The 23,274-nt window shown below is 45.9% G+C and overlaps 1 protein-coding gene across 8 annotated transcripts in view; it reads right to left on the reverse strand.

The window, feature by feature from the left end:
• Positions 1-3,832: 3,832 nt before the first annotated feature.
• LOC115639022 (zinc finger protein OZF-like) overlaps positions 3,833-23,274 on the reverse strand; it is a 42,244-nt gene continuing 22,802 nt past the window's right edge. For 2 of the 8 annotated variants that reach the window (XM_030541284.1, XM_030541287.1), the window contains 2 exons: positions 8,147-8,260; positions 3,834-7,740 (listed from right to left, as the gene is read on the reverse strand). In XM_030541284.1, the coding sequence (XP_030397144.1) occupies positions 6,179-7,740; positions 8,147-8,260 (1,676 nt within the window). In that variant the 3' untranslated portion in view covers positions 3,834-6,178. Of the gene's footprint in view, positions 7,802-8,146; positions 8,261-9,276; positions 9,414-12,478; positions 12,510-18,657; positions 18,681-23,274 lie in introns of those variants that run through there. The other 6 variants (XM_030541286.1, XM_030541283.1, XM_030541288.1 and 3 more) reach the window with 6 other exon arrangements.

The following is a 23,274-nucleotide window of genomic DNA, read 5'->3' on the forward strand; positions in this document are numbered from 1 at the left end:
GCCTGGCCTTTTTAGCGGGGCCCTTACCTTTCTTCCCACCCCGACCTTTCCCACCCGCTGGGGCGGCTCCCCCCGAATTGGAAGGGGCGAGGGATGTGGCAGCAGCGGAGGTCTCCCCGGTACTCGCCGCCACCGGTGCCCCAGCAGGGGCGGTGGTAGGTGGATCGGCAGTGGCGGTCAAGGTAGGTTTGGGAAATTGACACGGGCAGGTGGAGGAGGGGTGGTGGGAGCATCTCGAGGGGTCTCCCCCGCCGCGTCCCCTGCCATAGCAAGGGAGGGGAGGGGAAGGAGAGGAGGCGACCACCCCTCCCCGCTAGGCTGCAGGCAGGGGAGGAGGGTGCCAGAAAGGGAAGGCTAAAGGGGTGTGGGGAGCAACTAAGGACTTAGAGGCGGGAGGGTGTCAGGTCACTGACTCAGAGGGGAATTCCGTCTCCTCTAGCTGCACTAGGGGATCGGGCGGCCAATGGCATGGGGGGGTGCAGTGAACAAGGGCAAACTCAAATGGGGGAAGGGCACAAGCGCACGGGAGGGGGTGTGGGCGCACAAGGGGAGGGACCAATCAGGGCTGGGGGATCACAGGGTGTGGGGGGAAGGGCGAGCTAGGAACGGGGCGGATGAACCACGGGGCTAGCTGCAGGACTATCAGGGCCGCAGAGGGAAACAGGTGGGGCAGACAAATGTGGCAAAGGAAAGAAGGTCAGTCCAGGTGGCGGAGGGGGGTGCGCCCATGGCACTTGTGCAAAAGTCAATGCTTGGCTGCTGCTGCAGGCCCAAATGATGGAAGCGGGCGTGTTGAGCCAGGTGAGCAGCTCAGTCCCAGAGGCAGGAGTCTGAAGCAGAAGGAAAAGAGCCAGCGGGAGTGGTGGAGGGGGCAACGATGGTGGTGGGGGCGAAGGGGGACACGGATGGACTGGGGACAGGCTCCACGCCACACCCCCGGTGCCCCAGCGGACACAGTCCAAACCCCCACCACAAGAGCACAGTTCGAAAAAGACTCAGTCCAGTAAAGCCCCCTCCACAGCAGTCCTCACATGGTCTTCCAGTAGCGGATGGTCCTCTTCTCCTCCTCCTTCTCCTTGGGGCTCCAACAGCTCCCCAGCAACAGCCACAGCAGCTCCAGGTGGTGGTGGTCTGGTGTCCAGGCAGGAGGGACCCCGCTCAGATGATGTCCTCAGCAAGAAGAGCTGGGGTCCCTCACTCCCCTTCTTCTCTCGGAAGCAAGCCAGCAGCCTTCCTCCCCACCCCCTGGGGCTGTAGATGGAGCAACAGCAGCAGTTGAGAGTGAGGGTGAGGGTGAGGGGAACAGCAGCCAGCCAACTAGAGGGTAGCAGAGAAGGGCGGAGGCGGGGATGGAAGTGGTGGTGTCTGGCCCAGCCAAGGGAGCAGCAGGAAGAGCAGCAGCAGCCAGGGCCCAGTGCTCAGCAGGAACAGGAACAGCAGCAGCAGCCCTCTCCCTCCTTCCCTCTACAACAGAGGAATAGAAGGGAGATCTACTGGCCACAGAAGAAGCAGTTTTCTGTTCCCTGAGTGACCAGAGCAGGAGCTGCCCTAGAGTAATCAGGAACCTGCTAGAACCAATTCAGGCAGACAGGCTAATTAGAACACCTGCAGCCAATCAAGGCAGGCTAATCAGGGCACCTGGGTTTAAAAAGGAGCTCACTCCAGTCAGGGAGGGGGGAGTCAGAGGAGAGGAAGTGTGTGTGATGAGCTGGGAGCAAAAGGTGCAAGGAGCTGAGAGTGAGAGGCTGTGCTGTTGGAGGACTAAGGAGTACAAGTGTTATCAGACACCAGGAGGAAGGTCCTGTGGTGAGGAGAAAGAAAGTGTTTGGAGGAGGCCATGGGCAACTAGCCCAGGGAGTTGCAGCTGTCATGTAGCTGTTACAGGAGGCACTATAGACAGCTGCAATCCACAGAGCCCTGGGCTGCAACCCGGAGTAGAGGGCGGGCCTGGGTTCCCCCCAAACCTCCCCACTCCTGATCAGACACAGAAGTTGACTGAAACTGTGGGGAAGATCACTGAGGTGAGCAAATCTGCCAATAAGCGCAGGACCCACCAAGGTAGAGGAGGAACTTTGTCACACAACTCAAAGAGGCAGGTGCACATTTAGGTATGCCAAAACCCCAATAAGAGATTTTCACTCAGGCAGTGCATTCCAGATTTAGCTAGCTGAATATTTCAATACTGAAATCAGATCATTGCTTATATTTAGCCCACAACCTCAAGGCTAATTACTTTTCTTCTTAGATTTCATTATTGCGTAGCTAATACTTCTCATCCTCTTGCCCCAAAACATAGATACAGACCTTATTGAGACATTAGTAAAAGAAGTTCAAACAACTCTCACTGAACAATGTACATCTGACATCTCAATTCCTTGGAATGCTTCCATAGGTAAAAGAGCATGCATGCAGTCATTTCATAGGGCAGAGTTTTAAGGCTATTAAGATTTGGGGATCTATTCTTCTTATCATCTTCTCTGTGTAGATTTCAGAGGTGTTCACACACACTCACCAACTGAGCCACAGTTACACCCCAATCTAATAGAAAGGCTGGAAGGCTCCACATCCATAAAAAGCAAGACAAAAATAGAAAAAGGAAAATAAATTTCAAAGATTACAAAGAGTTGGATCTCTGCAGTTCTTCGTCTTTGGATTCACATGGAGTAGGAACTGTAGCTGCAATTGAGGAACCAGTTAATGGCACAGATGGTCAAGCACTTTGGGCTAGCAGGCTTTTCTGGTACAGGGAGATTAATGAAGGCTACATAGCCTGTCAACTCATAGATTCAAGGACTGGAAGGGACCTCGAGAGGTCACCGAGTCCAGTCCCCTGCCCTCATGGCAGGACCAAATACTGTCTAGACCATCCCTGATAGACATTTATCTAACCTACTCTTATCACCAGAGATGGAGATTCCACAACCTCCCTAGACTTCATTCATCATGCTTCATTCCCCAGAGCAGGGCTGCTCAGGAGGGGTTGGGGGGCAAGTGGGGAAATTTGCCGCAGGCCCTAGGCCACATGGTCCCCCACGAGAATATAGTATTCTATAGTATTGCAACTTTTTTTTTTATTGAAGGTGCCCCCAAAATTGCTTTGCCCCAGGCTCCCTGAATCCTCTGGGGTGGACCAGTCCTGGGATCCTGGCAGTCAGTCTCTCTTAGATGACTTACATAAGAACACAAGACTGGTCATACTAGGTCAAACCAATGTTCCATCTAGCCCAGTATGCTGCCTGAGAGTGACCAGTGCCAGATGCTACATAGGGAATGAACATAACAGGATTGTTAATCTGAAAACTGAAGGACTTCTACCCTTACCTTTAACTTTATTGTTGTAGATTCCAGCTTACCGCACCTTACCACGTCTCCACCGAGGTATCTGGGCAAATCAGGTATGAATTAATCCTTTGATACAGACATGTCCCACTCCAGTTGAAGTGAGGCAAAGTTTGGGCCAATGTCAGTTTGGAATATCCCCATTTAATGTGGCAGTTTTCTCAAAGGATCTGCTGTCTTAAAACTGCCTGTAGTATGAACGTGCAAACCCCAAAGGTATCAAACATGAAAGAAACATAAGGCCAGTTATGGGGGTTTCCATGGCCAGGCCTGAAGGTTAAACAGCTGTGCTCTTAACAGCTGCCTCCTCAAAAGGAAAAGGGTCCTCAGCACCCATAAAAATAACTGATTGCAAAAATAAATCATCATACATCCATCACCATTTTAAATTCTGACATCTCCTGCCCAATGCGTCTTTGTTTAGCAAACAAGTGAATTGGGGAACTCTGTGGCTGTTACCCAGAAGTGTAAAAGATTACATATCTTGTCTCAAGCAATTTTCCTTTTAACAGAAAATTTATTTTAAAGTTTATCAAAATAAATTCCATTTGAAATACAAATAATTACAGTCTATATTGAGTCTCTATTTTCATACATTCTATTTCTCTCACATTCGCCCACTCTAATTCATTTGGAGTGAGGTTTTACTTTTCAGGATTAGCCAAAATTTCCTATATAGTAGGAGATGACAGGGAGAGAACTAGAAGAAAACCTGAATTATATTGTAATACTGAAAATTATCACATAATCAGCCTTTTACTTTACATTAATTAACTCCATGTTTAATTTAACTGTCACTGATAATTTATTCAAGGTTACAAAATATAAACCTATAGGACAGTTTTCTCTTAATTCCCATTTCCACCCAGTGAGCTTTGCATGAAGTCACATTCTACAATAACCTAGGAGCCTTTCATTCATGTGAGTTCGTTTCTCCTTGGGTCTTCTCCCACAAGTGTGGATGGAAAGGGTCTCACACTACGTGAGAAGGTTGCATCATGAGAAAAACCACCTGTGCTCTATTTTCATACTTATTCATCTTTCAAAGTATCAGGAGGTGGAGAAGTGATAGAAATGCACTAGACTCAAGAACAAAACTAAGAGACTAACCACAGACTCTGGACTCAGCATTCATGTATCCTGCAGTTTGAACTTGGAATCTGATACACTCTCCCCCCGGCTACCATCATTTGCCCAGCATGGAAGCGCTTCTTGTCCAACAAGGTAGCCAGATTGGGACCCATAGGCACGGAACAGCTCTGAAGGAATCAGTTGTTTCTCTCTGTGCTTCATGAAACTTTGGATCCAAATGGTAAACGACAATTGTTCCCAATTTAATCATGACATCCATTAGGAGTGTGATCAATGCCACTTAACTAGGGAGCAGGGTTCTACAAATAGTTTACCCGAGCTTCCACCTCTGGGGTGAAAATCAGTCACTAGTACCAGCAATTTCTACCTGAGTTCTTGTCAAATCTTTGACCTTACTTGGAGTAATTTTACACTTCTCTGGCACAGAATTCTTCACCAACCACACAACATATAAGCAGCAAAAGTGAGGTACAACTCCCTCAAATATGCCCATTTATTTCTTTAATCTGGTGACACAGATTTAAATTAGGGACTAAATTCAGGTGTGGCTTAGAATCCCTGTAAGACACCAAATGTCAGGTATCTATTAAAAATAGGCATCTTTCTGCAGCTGTATCACATTCAACAAGAATTTCATTTTCTACACATTTGTAGCACCTCCCAGGGGTGAGCTGAACATTTTTCCCATCTCTACCTAGACAGGGATTGCATTTCCCAAATAATAGCAACATGCAGCTGATCAGGAAGGAGATATCTTCAGGAGTGACCCCCTGCAGGACCCGGGCCACAACTGCTTTGGGAGCCAAATGCATGGTTATTTTGCTTAGTTCCAAGCCATTTACTAGGGAATCCTCTTTCCAGCCCTTTAAAGAAAATATTGACATTACCAACTGAACAACAGGGGGATTGGGATGGTCATGGGGAATAAGGGAATCCCTCTGACTTACCCTATTTTCTTCTGTTGTTACAGAGGGGAAATGCCATTTTTCCCTATCCCTGCCCTGTTCCTGCTCTTTGTTATAGTTCAATATATTTTAAGTGAGGGAAATGATAGTAAAAATATCTGTTCTCCAGTAAAACCTTGAAGCAACATCAAAGGAACTGGGAAGGAAACAATTTGTTCCTTAAGAGGGAACTTGATGACTAACCATTGCTTTGAAATGGGGGAACAGTGTAACTGTGATGCTCAGGGATTGTTTAGACTGGGAAAAGTGATAGAGATTAGGTCAGGTCAAGGGGAAAGCTAATATCAGCCATTGCACCTGGGCCGCATCTGCACTACAACTATAATTATCTTTTTACACCAAGATCACTAGCTTGAGCAGCTGATGCCATGTACAGTCCTAGTGGATGTAAGGCACAGATAGTTTTTGCCTCAGTGTAGCTTGTCGGGATCAAAACTCTCTCCCACCAGGAGCTGTTGAACATTCCTGGCTGGAGGGACACACTCCTTGGACTCAAAAGGAAAGGAGTTGATAGAAAAGATCACAGGACTGACCCAAAAGAAGGGTGAGCTCCAAAAGGCAGAAGCAGACCAACTCATCTAGGGGAGCTGAGATACCACAGTGAAGATGGTGCAAAGATCACTATGTGAAAATTAGCAAAAAAAAAAAAATTTTTTTTTATATCTTTAGCCAGAGTAGTCAAGGCATTTATGACAAGTCTCTCTCAGGAGGATTTTCTGATATCTAATAGGGTTTGAGTGCTAATTGCAGCGTTTCCCATCCTCAGAGCAAGTGTGGGCTGTCTATCTGGTGTGGATTCTCCTATGTCTAATAAGGTGTGAGCTCTGATTGAAGCACTTCCCACACTCAGAGCATCCATAAGGTTTCTCACCAGTGTGGATTCTCCTGTGTGTGATAAGTTGTGAGCTCCGATTGAAGCATTTCCCACACTCAGAGCATCCATAAGGTTTCTCACCCGTGTGGATTCTCCTATGTGTGATCAGGCTAGAGCTCTGACTGAAGCTTTTCCCGCACTCGGAGCATGTGTAGGGTGTCTCTCCGGTGTGAATTCTCTGATGTGTGATCAGGGTAGAGCTCTGATTGAAGCTTTTCCCACACATGGTGCACGCATAGGGTCTCTCACCCATGTGGAGTCTCTGATGTGTGGTAAGGGCTGAGCTATAACTGAAGTGTTCCCCACACTCAGAGCATGTGTAGGGTGTCTCTCCCGTGTGGATTCGCTGATGTGTGATAAGGTTTGAGGTCTTATTGAAGCTTTTCCCACACTTGGAACATGTGTAAGGCCTCTCTCCTGTGTGGATTCGCTGATGTGAGATGAGTGCTGAACTATCAATGAAGCATTTCCCACAATCAGAGCAGCCATAAGGTTTCTCACCTGTGTGGATTCGCTGATGTGTGGTAAGGGATGAGTTATAACTGAAGCGTTTCCCACATTCAGAGCACATGTAGGGTCTCTCTCTTGTGTGGCTCCTCTGATGGGTGGTCAGAGCAGAGCTCTGATTGAAGCTTTTCCCACACTCAGAGCATGTGTAGGGTCTCTCACTCGTGTGGATTCGCTGATGTGAGAGGAGGGCTGAACTACCAATGAAGCGTTTCCCACACTCAGCGCATGCGTAGGGTTTCTCTCCTGTGTGGATTCTATGATGTGTGATAAGGTGTGAGTGCCAACTAAAGCTTTTCCCACACTCAGAGCATATGTAGGGCCTCTCTCCTGTGTGAATTCGCTGATGTGAGATGAGGGCTGAACTATCAATGAAGTGTTTCCCACACTCAGGGCATCCATAAGGTTTCTCACCAGTGTGGATTTTCCTATGTGTAATAAGGTGTGAGTTCCGACTGAAGCATTTTCCACACTCAGAGCATCCATAAGGTTTCTCACCTGTGTGGATTCTCCTATGTGTGATAAGATGTGAGCTTTGATTGAAGCTTTTCCCACACTCAGAGCACGTGTAGGGTGTCTCTCCAGTGTGGATTCTCCTATGTGTGATAAGGGCTGAGCTCCAATTGAAGCTTTTCCCACACTCAGAGCACGTGTAGGGCGCCCCTCCTCTGTGGATTCTCTGATGTATGAGAAGGTCAGAGCTTCCACTGAAGCTTTTCCCACACTCATGGCATGTGTAGCATGTTCCTTCCAAGTTGATTATCTCGCATGTAATAAGGTCTGAGTGGCTACTGAAGTTTTCCTCTGGCCTGTGCTGACTCTCATAGGCTTTTGCTTTTTCTGGGAGTGCACAACTCCTGGAATCATTCCCTTTGGAGCTTCCTGATAATGTTGCATGTGGTTCTACTTGCTCAGCATCTTCCTGCTGGGGTTTCTCCTCGTTCTCACTCACCATCCCAACACCTGATGGGAGACAGAGAGAATCCAGAGAGAGGTCACTCCCTGCGCCAGAGAGAAAGGAAATCTGAGAGAAGAATGGAAAAAGGGATGAACAAACCAAAATATGTGTGGGAGAGATCAAACCTCTCAGGAGCTGATTTTCCCCAAACCATTCCTCAGAGGAGACAGGAAGGGATCAGTTCTGGGTTCGCATCTCACCAGAACTCTCAGGGGAAAGCGAGATTGGGGAGGGACCTGCTGCCAATTGTCAAACAGGACAGGTGGGAAGCCACGAGTGACCTCTGCCTAATGATTTCACATCTCCAGGGAACAATCCTGAAATCGGAGAGCTCACAAGGTCTTTGCAGGGAATCCCAAATGTTTTCTGTATTCATGGACAGTTTTTGAGTAAGTTTAATCAATTCCTCACCTGTGCCGGCAGCTCTTGGGAGCACTTTTTTCTCAGAGTTGTGGAGGTCTGGGACCCAAGGCTCTTCCCCTTGTTCCAGCTGCAAGATCACATCAGGTTTGGAAACAGGAAACCCTTTTCAAGACAGAAAACAAGGGGGGTCAGTGGAATTTGTGGGATAATTGTGACAAGTAATATTTAATGGCTTTAAATCCAGCTCATTTTTAAGTAGTAACATCCCAAAGCCAGCTTCCTTGGCTCAAAGTGGCAGGAGAGTTGTTATTATTATCCATCATATGCATTACTTTAGTGCCTAAAGGCCAACTAACAATGGGTCCCTGCTGTGCTAGGCAAAGTACAAACTCAGAATAGTAGATGGCCCATGCCCTGAAGAATTTACAATCTAAATAGACAAAACAGACAGAATGGGGGAACGGGTAGAACCCACCAGCAAAGTTAACTATGTGAAAGCAGAGTGACGGATCTGATGAACACAGGGGATATATATTGAGACTATTGTAATTTAATATTACAACTAGGGCCAGTGTTTTCCTGAAATTGCCACTATTACTGCATTTTCCCCTCAAATTACTCTTCATTTCTGGAATCACCTTTCATATTCGGAATTTCTGAACAGAGCGTGGGTGAGGCATGCAGTCACAACCCATCAGATTTCTGCCCAGAGATACCTGACTCATCCGCAGGGTGCAGGGCAGAGGATGGGGGCTGGCTGCTTCTGATACTTGTTACCAATTACTCCCCTCATCGTACAAGTCTGGGCTCAACAAAACCACTGTGCAGTTTCCCCTGGGCAGGCAGGGCACTTGGCAGTGGGACGCTGGGCTCCCTCATCATGCTGCAGAGTGGACAAGCACTCACACCTGCTCTCAGCTGCTTTCACAGCACCTCTCCCCTGCTCATCTCCTCAGCACACAGCTGGCTCTAGGCTCTCAATGTCCAGTGTCTAGGCCCCACCACCCCTACACAGCTGGCTGCTGTCCCCTCCCCCCAATGCACTTTCATGCTGTAAAGGATTATATATTGCTCATGTTTGTCAATTACTCGGTTTTCATTGCCAGCAAACACTTGCCCTAATTATGACTTATCTGTATATTTGAGCCAGCCCTTGAAAGCATGAATACTTCACAGACTATGATGCTGAGATGGGCCAGATGATACTGGGGAGGTCTCAGGGATGGGTTTCCTGTGCAATCTGGTATCACTAAGAGGTAATGAATGCCAGATGTCAAGGCCGGTTATGCAGATCTCCATCTTTTGAAGCTTTGCCCTATGCAGAAAGGGGCAGTGACTGATTTCACCTCTTTCAGGAGACTGAAGAAGACAGACAAGCTTTTTTTGGGAGAAACAGCTGAGTTTGACCTGACTGAGGGGGATCTTTTTGGGTTACAAACTGATATGACCTGATAACCAAGAGATAACCCTTTAAGAAAGGTTTAATACACTTTGAAACCAATCAGGGATTCCCAAGAGGACTAATGAGAGGACGATGGTAAACACACATTTAGATATTCTTCTTGTTTTATATGTTTTCCCCATAAGGCTTAACTATTGGCACACTGTCATGGATCCATAGGATCTGTGCTATGCCCTGGCTTTTAAACAGTCCTTGGGAGGTGCACCTTGAGTGCACTAAACCCCAAAGGGGGCCCACTCTTCCACAAAGATAGGCCATGTAGCTTCAACACATGAGACTGAGAACTCTGGCTTCAATACTCTTATTTCAACCTGTGAGCTCTGCCAGCAGGTCTAGCTGAACTACACTTCTATTTAGAGACTGTTCCTCATTCATGCTTCAATGCACCTCAGAAAGTTTTCACTGTGACATGGGGCAGACTTTTAAAATATAGCAAGGTTTATTAGTCAACCGAAACACAGCATTGGAAAGTCCTTAGATTAGCACAGAGAAGCAAAAAAGACAATATAGTCCATATTGGCCAATGCCCTTGAGCCATACTGCTCTAGAAAACAGTTTAGCTTCCTTTCACTGTGCCTGTCCATTTCTCTTTGCTTTGGTAGAGCTCCCTGCGTCTAAGAGCCCAGTTCTTCCTGCTCCCAAAAACATAACAAGTCCATGTATGCTTCACTAAGCCAAGCTGACATTCTCCCATGGACAGGTGACAATTACTCCCTTGTCTCTGTTGAGTATTCAATTGATGTAGGTTGGTCCCTGCCAGTCCTTAATGACCCATTCATATCACCCCATGACAGCTATGTGACAAAACACCTCATGTCTCCTGCTCTTTATAAACATAGCAATACCAATCACAGAGGGAAACTGAGGTGTGCATTGGCATCTTAGAAGTATCACCAAAATTCCCTCCTCTATCACACACACACTGCTCACAGCCCTTGGAGAAAGCAAAGCACAGGAACTGGATGTTAGCCCAGTGAACACAGTGGAGGAAAAGCTGCAATCCTTAATCCCTGGTCTAAAAGGAGAGGCATGTGGGTCCCTATCCATAGAGAGGGGCTGGCTAGAGGCCTGATGCCTGAGAACGCATATCTTGAGCAGACCATGGAAGCAGGTCAAACGCTTAGCTACCCTAGCACATTTTGGGGAATTAGGAAATCTAGTGACTCAGGTGTAACGGGAAGGAGAATTGTCCACTGCGTGGACAAGGCTGGGGAATTAAACACTAAAATTCAGGAGCAACAGCCTCTAATACTTCTGGAAAAGAAGAACATAAGAAACAAGAGGTGGGAGGGATAGCTCAGTGGTTTGAGCATTGGCCTTCTAAACCCAGGGCTGTGAGTTCAATCCTTGAGGGGCCATTTAGGGATCTTGAGGCAAACAAACAGAAAACTGCTAGGGATAGTACGTGGTCCTGCTACTGAAGGCAGGGCATTGGTCTCGATGAGCTTTCAAGGTCCCTTCCAGCTCAATGAGATAGGTATATCTCCATATATTTTATTTAAGAACTCCACCATGCACCCTCAGGAGGGACAGGCTCAAAGGTCTAAGGAGCCTGGAGGGAAGACAGCTTGTGGTTGCTGCAGATGCGGGGGAGGGAAACACGATGGACAAGATTCTCTCCAAACTCTTACTCCCATTGACCCCAACCTGATGTTATGATCTATGACCTAGTCTTATGTCCTGTGGGCAATTTTATACTCGCTAGAGGTAAAATGTCATGATCAGAGTATTGCTTATTAGCTTGGAACATGCATGGAGGGGCAAGGAGGTGAACATAAATAAATGGTGTTAGGTATCAGAGGGGTAGCTATGTTAGTCTGGCTCCGTAAAAAGTGACAAAGAGTCCTGTGGCACCTTATAGACTAACAAACATATTGGAGCATAAGTTTTGTAGGTGAATACCCAATTCGTCAGATGCACGACAAAGTGGGTATTCACCCATGAAAGCTTATGCTCCAATATGTCTGTTATTCTATATGGTGCCACAGGACTCTGTGTCACTTTTCATAAATAAATGGGTTGTTAAGCTTGCTACAGTTAAGGGCCTTATATTAGGTGGAGGCTTTGTGGGAGTAGTTATGCTGAAGTCTGGGATTTACCCAGGGCCGGTGCAAGGATGTTTCACGCCCTAGGCGAAACTTCCACCTTGTGGCCCCCCCGCACCGCTACCCTGAGGCGCCTCCCTTGCAGCAGCTCCCCACCCTCTGCCCTGAGACACCCCCTCCACCCGCCCCAGGTCATCGCTGCTCCATGCACGAGTACTCCGGGCACGCCGTCGCTGCTTCATTTTTCCCGCCTCCCAGGCTTGCGGTGCCTAAGCTGATTGGGAGGAGGCAGGGCAGGGTGAGCTAGGGCGGGGAGTTCCCCTGTGTGCCGCGCCCCCCCCACTTGCTGCAGATGACCCTCCCCACGCTCCCCTGCCCCAGCTCCCTTCACCTAAATGCCGGTGGTGACCGGGGCGGCCGAAGATTCGGTTGCCGCAGTCGCTGCCAAAGAAAATGGCGCCCTCCAAATGCCAGCACCCTAAGTGACCACCTACGTCGCCTAAATGGTTGCACCAGCCCTGGATTTACCTGAATAGGCCTAAGGAGAGAATCCGAGCTCAGATATTTTGCACCCTCATTTTGAGTAACCACAAAGAGGTGCAATATGCCATAGGATTCTGAAAGAAGGAAGTCTGGGGTGGGCTTTAGCAATTAAGTTGCTATGCAGTATCTCAGCAGTTGGACCACATCCATATACTGAAATTATTAATAAATAGGTGATGTAAATCATGAGTATTAATGCTTGATACTTAATTATGGACTTTACAAAGGCCACATATGGGTTGGGGCAGCTATGGACATTATTGTAATCAAAGTAAAGGAGCAGATATGGTATATAGCCATCCTATTACCATAAGGAAGTGGATAAAATACCTCTCCTAGTTACCATTTTTTAATTTTGTCGGGTCCCCGAGACATTGTAAACTGAATCAGGGCCTTCCTTCTGATGGTCTCCTTTGCCCCTCGATCTTTGTTTCCAATGGTAACCATAACTTTTAAGTATGCACAGTACAAGACCCTCTTTAATATACTTAACTTAGTCAAATCCAGGGGTAGGCAACCTATGGTATGGGTGCCGAAGGCGGCACACAAGCTGATTTTCAGTGGCACTCACACTACCTAGGTCCTGGCCACCAGTCCGGGGTGCTCTGCATTTTAATTCAATTTTAAATGAAGCTTCTTAAACATTTAAAAAACTTTATTTACTCTACAGACAACAATAATTTAGTTCTATATTATAGACATATAAAGAGACCTTCTAAAAACCTTAAAATGTATGACTGGCACAAGAAACCTTAGAGTGAATAAATGAAGACTCAGCACACCACTTCTGAAAGGTTGCCAACCCCTGGTCTAATTGTTGTGTATTGATAATTGAAATCATAGGCAAGAATAACTCTCTGTGTTAAATCAAGTTTCTGTGTGTTTCACCAAATTTCATCTTCTCAATGAACTTGGAGTAGCCATGTATAAGGGTAAGTTGTACCCCAATACGTAATCTTATAGGTGTAAATATTGCACAGGTTACACTACCACCCTATGACATCATCAACAAAGTGCTCATTTGTGCCTTGGTAGTAGCCCTGCTGTGGGAGGGAGGAATGCAGCAAGGACTCAGGATTGGTGTGCAGGGTCACTGTGAATACAGATGGGGAGGTTATATGGGGAGGGGGGTAATGAGTGAGAGAGGGAGGTCAAGAGTTAAAATAATATTTGGGGGGAAAAATGTATAATGAAGTGAAACTGAACAGAAATAAAACTGAAGTGTAGGCTCTAAAGCAAAAAGGCTTGGGTAAGGATTTGGGGTTAAAGGTCTGGGATCCCATACACCTCTAGATCCCCAAACCTCTCCTCCCTCCCACTGACCCACCCAGCCCACTTCTTGGGCGCCCTTCCGCCACACTCCCCTCCCTTTCTTCCCTTTACTCTCAGCCAGCACCACCTCCCGGCACCTTGGGAAATTCTTAATTCTCCTCATCTTTCACTACCTCATCCCTCCCTGCTGCTTCTTAGTACTAATCCTACACACCCCCTCCCCATGTCCTGGCCCCGGAATTATCTACTTCCCCCACCTTCTCCCCTCCCACGGCTCTGCTCTCCCTTCACCCGTAGGGTCCTGAATAGCAGCATTATACCCTCTCCTATCAAAAGAGGAACTTATCTGACTGTCACACAAGCCATGCATGAGTCATAAGAACATAAGAATGGCCATACTAGGTCAGACCAAAGGTCCATCTAGCCCAGTATCCTGTCTACCAACAGTGGCCAATGCCAGGTGCCCCAGAGGGAGTGGACTTAACAGGCAATGATCAAGTGATCTCTCTCCTGACATCCATATCCATTCTCTGACCACAGAGGCTAGGGACATCATTCCTTACCCACTTTGGCTAATAGCCATTAATGGATTTAACCTCCATGAATTTATCCAGTTCCCTTTTAAACACTGTTATAGTCCTAGCCTTCACAACCTCCTCAGGTAAGGAGTTCCACAAGTTGACTGTGCGCTGCGTGAAGAACTTCCTTGTATTTGTTTTAAACCTGCTGCCTACTAATTTCATTTGGTGACCCCTAGTTCTTGTATTATGGGAATAAGTAAATAACTTTTCCTTATCTGTTTTCTCTACATCACTCATGATTTTATATACTTCTATCATATCCCCCTTTAGTCTCATCCCTTCCAAGCTGAAGAGTCCTAGCCTCTTTAATCTTTCCTCATATGGGACCAAACCCCTAAACATTTTAGTTGCTCTTTTCTGAACCTTTTCTAGTGCCAGTATATCTTTTCTGAGATGAGGAGACCACACTCTATGCAGTATTTGAGATGTGGGAGTACCATCGATTTATATAAGGGCAATAATATATTCTCAGTCTTATTCTCTATCCCCTTTTTAATGATTCCTAACATCCTGTTTGCTTTTTTGATCACCTCTGCACACTGCGTGGACATCTTCAGAGAATTATCCACGATGACTCCAAGATCTTTTCCCTGACTCACTGCAGCTAAATTAGCCCCTATCATATTGTATGTATAGTTTGTGGTTTTTTTCCAATGTGCATTACTTTACATTTATCCCCATTAAATTTCATTTGCCATTTTGTTGCCCAATCACTTCGTTTTGTGAGATCTTTTTGAAGGTCTTCATGGTCTGCTTTGGTCTTAACTATCTTGAGCAGTTTAGTATTATCTGCAAACTTTGCCACTTCACTGTTTACCCCTTTCCAGTCCAGATCATTTATGAATAAGTTGAATAGGATTGGTCCAAGGACTGACCCGTGGGGAACATCACTAGTTACTCGTCTCCATTCTGAGAATTTACCATTAATTCCTACCCTTTGTTCCCTATCTTAACTAGTTCTCAATCCATGAAAAGACCTTCCCTTTTATCCCATGACAGCTTAATTTACATAACAGCCTTTAGTGAGGGACTTTGTCAGAGGCTTTCTGGAAATCTAAGTATACTATGTCCACTGGATCCCCCTTGTCCATATGTTTGTTGACCCTTCAAAGAACTCTAATAGATTAGTAAGACACGATTTCCCTTTACAGAAACCATGTTGACTATTGCTCAACAGTTTATGTTTTTCTACGTGTCTGACAATTTTATTCTTAACTATTGTTTTGACTAATTTGCCCGGTACCGATGTTAGACTTACCAGTCCATAATTGCTTGGATCAGCTCTAGAGCCCTTTTTAAATATTGGTGTTACATTAGCTAATTAGTCATTGGGTACAGAAGCTAATTTAAAGGACAGGTTACAAACCTTAGTTCATAGTTCCGCAACTTCACATTTGAGTTCTTTCAGAACTCTTGGGTGAATGCCATCTGGTCCTGGTGACTTGTTAATGTTGAATTTATCAATTAATTCCAAAACCTCCTCTAGTGACACTTCAATCTGTGACAGTTCCTCAGATTTTCCACCAACAAAAGCTGGCTCAGGTTCAGGAATCTCCCTAATATAATCAGCTGTGAAGACTGAAGCAAAGAATCCATTTAGTTTCTCCGCAACTACTTTACTGTCTTTAAGTGCTCCTTTTGTATCTCGATCATCAAGGGGCCCCACTGGTTGTTTAAGCAGGCTTCCTGCTTCTGATGTACTTAAAAAACATTTTGTTATTACCTTTGGAGTTTTTGGCTAGCCGTTCTTCAAACTCCTCTTTGGCTTTTCTTATTACACTCTTGCACTTAATTTGGCAGTGTTTATGCTCCTTTCTATTTGCCTCACTAGGATTTGACTTCCACTTTTTAAAGGAAGTCTTTTTATCTCTCACTGCTTCTTTTACATGGCGGTTAAGCCACCGTGGCTCTTTTTTAGTTCTTTTACTGTGTTTTTTAATTTGGGGTATACACTGAAGTTGGGCCTCTATTATGGTGTCTTTAAAAAGCGCGCATGCAGCTTGCAGAGATTTCACTTTAGTCACTGTACCTTTTAACTTTTGTTTAACTAACCCCCTCATTTTTGCATAGTTCCCCATTTTGAAATTAAATGACACAGTGTTGGGCTGTTGAGATGTTCTTCCCACCACAGGGATGTTGAATGATATTGTATTATGGTCACTATTTCCAAGCAGTCCTGCTATAGTTACCTCTTGGACCAGCTCCTGTGCTCTATTCAGGATTAAAGCTAGAGTTGACTCTCCCCTTGTGGGTTCCCGTACCAGCTGCGCCGTGAAGCAGTCACTTAAAGTAACGAGAAATTTTCTCTCTGCATTTCGTCCTGAAGTTAAATGTTCCCAGTCAATACGGGATAATTGAAATCCCCCACTGTTACTGAGTTCTTAATTTTGATAGCCTCTCTAATCTCCCTTAGCATTTCATCATCACTATCACTGTCCTGGTCAGGTGGTCAATAATAGATCCCTAATGTTATATTCTTATTAGAGCATGAAATTTCTATCCATAGAGATTCTATGGAACATGTGGATTTGCTTAAGATTTTTACTTTACTTGATTCTACATTTTCTTTCACATGTAGTGCCCCCATCCCGGCACGACCTGTTCTGTCCTTCCGACATATTTCGTACCTCAGAATGATTGTGTTCCATTGACTGCTCTCAGTCCACCAGGTTTCTCTGATGCCTATTATATCAATATCCTCCTTTATCACAAGACACTTTATTTCACTCATCTTATTATTTAGACTTCGAGCATTTGTGTACAAGCATTTTAAAAACTTGTCCCTGTTTATTTGTCTCCCCTTTTCTGATGTGTCAGATTCTTTTTTATGTGACTGTTTCTCATCTGATCTGGCCCTTACATTATCCTCTTCCGTCCTCTGTTCCTGACTATAACCTGAAGATTCTCTATCAATAGACTCTCTCCTAAGAGAAGTCTGTGTCCAATCCATATGCTCCTCTGCAGCAGTCGGTTTTCCCCCATCTCCTAGTTTAAAAACTGCTCTACAACCTTTTTAACGTTTAGTGCCAGCAGTTTGGTTCCACTTTGGTTTAGGTGGAGCCCATCCTTCCTGTATAGGCTCCCCCCATCTCAAAAGTTTCCCCAGTTCCTAATGAATGTAAACCCCTCTTCTCTACACCATCGTCTTATCCACGCATTGAGACACTGAAACTCTGCCTTCCTACCTGGCCCTGCGCGTGGAACTGAAAGCATTTCTGAGAATGCCACCATAGAGGTCCCGGATTTCAGTTTCTTCCCTAGCAGCCTAAATTTGGCTTCCAGGACATTCCTCCTACCCTTCCCTATGTCACTGGTACCTACATGTACCACGACCACCAGCTCCTCCCCAGCACTACACATAAGTCTATCTAGATGCCTCGAGAGATCCGCAACCTTCGCACCAGGCAGACAAGTCACCATACGGTTCTCCCGGTCATCACAAACCCAGCTATCTATGTTTCTAATGATCGAATCTCATATTACTAACACTTGCCTTTTCCTAGCAACTGGAGTTCCCTCCCCCAGAGAGGTAACCTCAGTGCGAGAGGCAACCGCAGCACCATCTGGAAGGAGGGTCCCAACTATGGGAAGGTTTCCCTCTTCTCCCATTGACTGCTCTGCTTCCCTGGGCCTTTCATCCTCCTCAACAGCGCAGGGGCTGTCTCACTGGAGGTGGAACAATTCTACGGTGTCCCAGAAAGTCTCATCAACATACCTCTCTGCCTCTCTTAGCTCCTCCAGTTCCGCCATCCTGGCCTCCAAAGTCCGTACGTGATCTCTGAGGGCCAGGAGCTCCTTGCACCGACTGCACACATACGCCACCCACCCACAGGGCAGGTAATTGTACATGCTATGCTCAGTACAATAAACTGGATAGCCCCCACTCTGCAGCTGAGCTTCTGCCTGCATTTTCTCCTAGTTAAAGATAGGGGTTGTTTAAAGCAAGAAGTTTTGAATGTAGTTTGATTTATAGGTTTTAAGGGGAATAAAGGGAAACAGATAACACCGGCAAGGAACCTCCAATCCCTTCCCACTCCCCTTCCAAACTCCCTTGCGAAACTCCGTTAGCAGCCCCTGGTCGCTTGTGCGTGGCTTTATAAAGCCCTGGCCTGTGTGAATGCCCCGCCCGCTGATTAAGGCTCAGCCAATTAACAGAGGCTTCTAGCTTTCAGACCCTCCTTTGAAGCTCACAGCCTCCAATTGCCAGCCACAGCACATGGTCCTTCAAACAACCAACCAACCAACCAGACTGGCAAACACAAGCTCAGCACACAGCAAGTAATCCCCAACCACAAACAAACACACACTACAGACAGTCGCTTACCCCAAGGATGCTGTATTTGCTCCTCCTTCAGTCGTACACCTATTTACTTAATTTAGAATTCTACAGGTGACATTTTCCTCTTAAAATGGGGAAAAGGCATGAAAGCTACAGTTATTAATGTAGTTATTAATTAGATGCAATTTTATGACGACTGACGGCACCAAAAAGGCACATGTCCACAATTTTTTTCTAGTGGATGGGAGATAAAGCAAAAAAGGGGGGCAAAGAAACCTGTCAAAACCTGTACGACAAATAAAGGTATAAAGTTATTACTACTCAGGTTTTTTAGAGACTCCACAGCTTCTAATAACCCAGGGGACAAGACTCCTTACCCAGAAAGACCACTGTCTCATAGTTCTCCTGCATGACGTCTCTGTAGAGGGTTCTCTGAGTGGGGTCCAGTAGAGCCCCCTCTTCCCTGGTGAAATACACAGCCACCTCCTCAAAAGTCACTGGCCTCTGAAAGAGCAAGAATCCAATACTCAGTACCTGCTGCCCCAGTCACAACCCCATTATTCATGGAACAGCAGCACCAGGTAAATGGAGGCTCCAAGAGGCAATGTTAACCGAGTTCCACCCCACCCTGCTTAGAGCAGCTAGGAGACATCAGAGGGCAGAAAGAGAGAAACTTTGTGTCTCCCAGCTGACAGATGGAGGCAGAGTCTTCACATTTATCATATACCAACTAGCCAGCGCTTGATATAGGATATGGGGCTCTCTCTGGATCCTGCTGGTGGCTCGCTGGTAGGAATCCCAACACTCTCCAAATAAAATATATGGAAGAAAGGGCAAGTCAATAGTAAAGAATATAAGTTAGAAGGCCAGAGTTGTAGAAAATTGGTAAGGGAAGCTTTCAGAAATCAATGACCAATCAATGAAAATAAGAAGGAACTTTTTAAAAGTATATTAAGTACAAAATTAATTTTAATAATGGTAGTGGTAAATTACTAGATGGAAGCTGCAGAATTATCAAAAATAATGCAGACGAGGTATAAGTGTTCAAAAAATATTTCTCTCCTGGATTTGGAGAAAAACAGATGACGTACTCATAAAATAAGAGTTGACAATAGCACTCTTTCCATTCCAAAAATAATTCACAAGGAAATTAAACAATAGCTATTAAAGTTAGACATATTTTAACTAGTAGGTCCAGATAACTTGTATCCAAGAGTTTTAAAAGGCCTGGCGGAGGAGCGTGGTGGACTGTTAATGTTGATTTTAATTAGGACTTGGAACACTCAGGAAATTCCGGAAGACTGGAAAAAAGCTAATGCTGTGCCAATACGTAAAAACTGTAAAAGAGATGATCCAGCTAATTACAAGAATGTCAGTGTGACATTGATACTGGACAAGATAATGGAGCAGCTGATACTAGATTTCAATGATGAATTAAAGGAGGGTAATATAATTAGTACTCATTAATAAAGGTTTAGAGAAAATAGATCCTATCAAACTGGATATCCTTCATGGATGAGATCAAAAGTTTAGCTGCAGCTAATAGTATTGATGTAATAATATACCTAGACTTCTGTAAGGCATATGACTTGGTTCAGCACAATATTTTGACTAAAAAACTAGAATGATACAAAAAAATCCAGCATACATTAAATAGATTTAAAAATTGTGATTGTAAATGGGGAACCATGATTGGATGGATGTATTTCTAACAGGTTCCCGCAAGGATCTTGGCCCTGTGCTATTTAACATTCTTATCAATGACCTAAAAGAGAATATAAAATCATCGCTGATAAAGTTTGCATCTGCCACAAAGATTGGGGGGGGGGGTGTGACAGAGTGCGGGGGAGTCAGGGCCCTGCACCCCCGGCTTCCTGCGATTCACCATGACTCTCAGCCAGCCAGTAAAGCAGAAGGTTTATTTAGACGACAGGAATACAGTCCAAAACAGGTTTTGCAAGCACAGACAACAGGATCCTCCCCAGACAGGTCCATTTTGGGGTCCCAGGAGCTTCACAGCCCCCTTGGGAGGTCAGAGCCCTGTCTGTCCTTCCCTCCATTCCTCAGCCAGCTCCTGAAACTCCTCTTACTCTCCAGCCTTTGTTCAGCTTCCCAGGCAGAGGTGTCACCTGGCCTCTCACCCCTTCCTGGGTTCTCATGTTACATGCTCAGGTATTCTCCCTCCAGCCAGTTTCTCATCCCTCAATGCAGATCGTCCTCCCAGGCCAACACCTCCCACTCAGCACTCACAGCCCACAGTAAGAACAGGCCCAGTTCATCACAGTGATAACTAATGAAATGTCAGTAGATTCAGGTTCCAACATTGGGAGTCTGGGAAGTTTTCCCAGCCCTGGCTGGAGGGTTATTTTCTGTTAGACAAAGGGTATGTCTACACCATGGGATTATTCCGATTTTACAGAAATCAATTTTTGGAAACAGATTGTATAAAGTCGAGTGCACGTGGCCACACTAAGCACATTAATTCGGCGGTGAGAGTCCATGTACCGAGGCTAGCGTTGATTTCCGTGAGTAGCTATCCCATAGTTCCCACAGTCTCCCCCACCCATTGGAATTCTCGGTTGAGACCCCAATGCCTGATGGGGCCAAAAATTTGTCACGGGTGGTTATGGGTAAACGTCGTCAGTCAATCCTCCCTCCATGAAAGCAACGGCAGACAATCATTTCGCGCCCTTTTCCCTGGATTTCCCGGGCAGACACCATAGCACGGCAACCATGGAGCCCGTTCAGCCTTTTTTCACCGTCACCGTATGTCTACTTGATGATGCTGACAGACGCGGTACTGCAGCGCTCGACAGCAGCATCCCCTTGCCTTTTGCAAGTTAGTAAAGATGGTTACCAGCCATGCCGTCCCGTCTGCTGCTTTGCAAGTTGGAAATGACAGTTACCAATCATACTGTACCATCTATTGCTGTCATGGGTGCTCCTGGCTGTACTCGGTGAGGTCGGTTAGGGGCGCCTGGACAAAAAGGGGAATGACTCCCCAGGTCATTCTCTTCTTGAAGTTTTGTCTAATGGAGAGTCAGTCCTGCCTAGAATATCAGGCGAGTCTACTAAAGAACCAGAGGGGCAAACAGCCGCTCTGGGTCAGAGCCCCAGACAGCCTGCAGAAATGATGAGCTGCATGCCATTCTAGTGGGTGCCCCTACAACAACCCCACCTATTGCTTCCCTCCTCCCACACCCCTCCTGGACTACCGTGGCAGTTATCCCCCCATCTGTGTGATGAAGTAATAAAGATGCAGGAATAAGAAACAACACTGACTTTATTGCCTCTGCAAGCAGAGATCAAAGGAGGGAGGGGAAAGCGGTTGGCTTACAGTGAAGTAGAGCGAACCACCATTCTGCACTTGCTCAGCCTATAGCTGGAAATGGGAATTTGTGACAAGCACTAGGATAGAAGCACAGGCAGGACTGAATCTCCATTTGTGTGGAGGCCTTTGGTTGACACTGGTAAAATACAAAATGTCCCAGGATATGTATGTTGGGGGACAGTTCTAAACGGCAGCTTAATTTTTTTATTTGTAGCAAAATGTAGAAGTCTAAGTATCTGATTGTGAGCCCTGGTAGCAAGGAGTAGGCCGGGGTAGGTGCAACCGTGCAGTGCTGCTGACTGGGAGAGCAACCTGAGACAGAAGCCTCCAGCTGCCACGATATTCCAGGCAGGATTGAATCTCCATTAGACAAAACTTGAAGAGAATGACCTAGAGTCATTCCCATTATTTCCCAGGCGCCCCCAGCCAACCTCGCCAAGGCCAGCCAGGAGCACCCATGCAACAATGATGACGGATATCAGTCCTACTGTACTGTCTGCCATCTGCAAGGCAAGGTAAGGGGATGCTGCTGTGTAGCGCTGCAGCACTGCATCTGCCAGCAGCGTCCAGGAGACATACAGTGACATTGAAAAAAGGTGAGAAAGGATTTTTTTCCCCTTCACTTTCACAGGGCGGGGGGACGAGGGGGACTGACAACATATATCCTGAACCACCCGCGACAATGTTTTTGACCCTTCAGGCTTTGGGATCTCAGCCCAGAATTCAAATGGTTTTCGAAGAGTGCAGGAACTGTGGGATAGCTACAGTTATCAGTCACCCTTCCCTCCATGAGCATCCATTTGATTCTTTGGCTTTCTGGTACGCTTGTCTCAGCTCCTTAAGTTTCATGCAGCACTGTGTTGAGTCCCTGTTGTGGCCTCTGTCCATCATGGCCTTGGAGATTTTTTCAAATGTTTTGGTATTTTGTCTTTTGGAACGGAGTTCTGAAAGAACAGATTCATCTCCCCATACAGAGATCAGATTTAGTACCTCCTGTATGGTCCATACTGGAGCTCTTTTTTGATTCTGGGACTGCATGGTCACCTGTGCTGATCAGCGCTCCACGCTGGGTAAACAGGAAATGAAATTCAAAAGTTCGCAGGGCTTTTCCTGTCTACCTGGCCAGTGCAAACGAGTTCAGATAGCTGTCCAGACTGGTCACAATGGTGCACTGTGGGATAGCTTCCGGAGACCAAATTGTGGCCACACTAACCCTAATTCAAAATGGCAATACCGATTTCAGCGCTATTTCCCTCATCGGGGAGGAGTACAGATATCGATATTAAGAGTCCTTTATATCGAAGTAAAGGGCTTCATTGTGTGAATGAGTGCAGTGTGAATTCGGTTTAATGCTGCTAAATTCGAGATCAACTCCTAGCGTAGACCAGGCCAAAGAGAGGAAGTTCCATTCTCAACTCCTGTACCTTGAAATTAGGCCCTATCTGACACTACACCCCATATTCAGCATTATGGTATGATTATAATATAATTAGGACATACTTATGATGCATTTTGTGCAAGATGCATCATGTACAGTGTTATCTTATGATTTACTCAATATGATCTCCAAGAGGCTGTGTAGACATACCTATCATGTGCTACTTCCTAGGCTTTGCTTCTTGCAAGGGTGATCCCCCACAGCTCTACTACTCTGAGACAAGCC

This window comes from Gopherus evgoodei, chromosome 23, assembly GCF_007399415.2.
Source record: "Gopherus evgoodei ecotype Sinaloan lineage chromosome 23, rGopEvg1_v1.p, whole genome shotgun sequence".
Taxonomy (NCBI): Eukaryota; Metazoa; Chordata; order Testudines; family Testudinidae; genus Gopherus; species Gopherus evgoodei.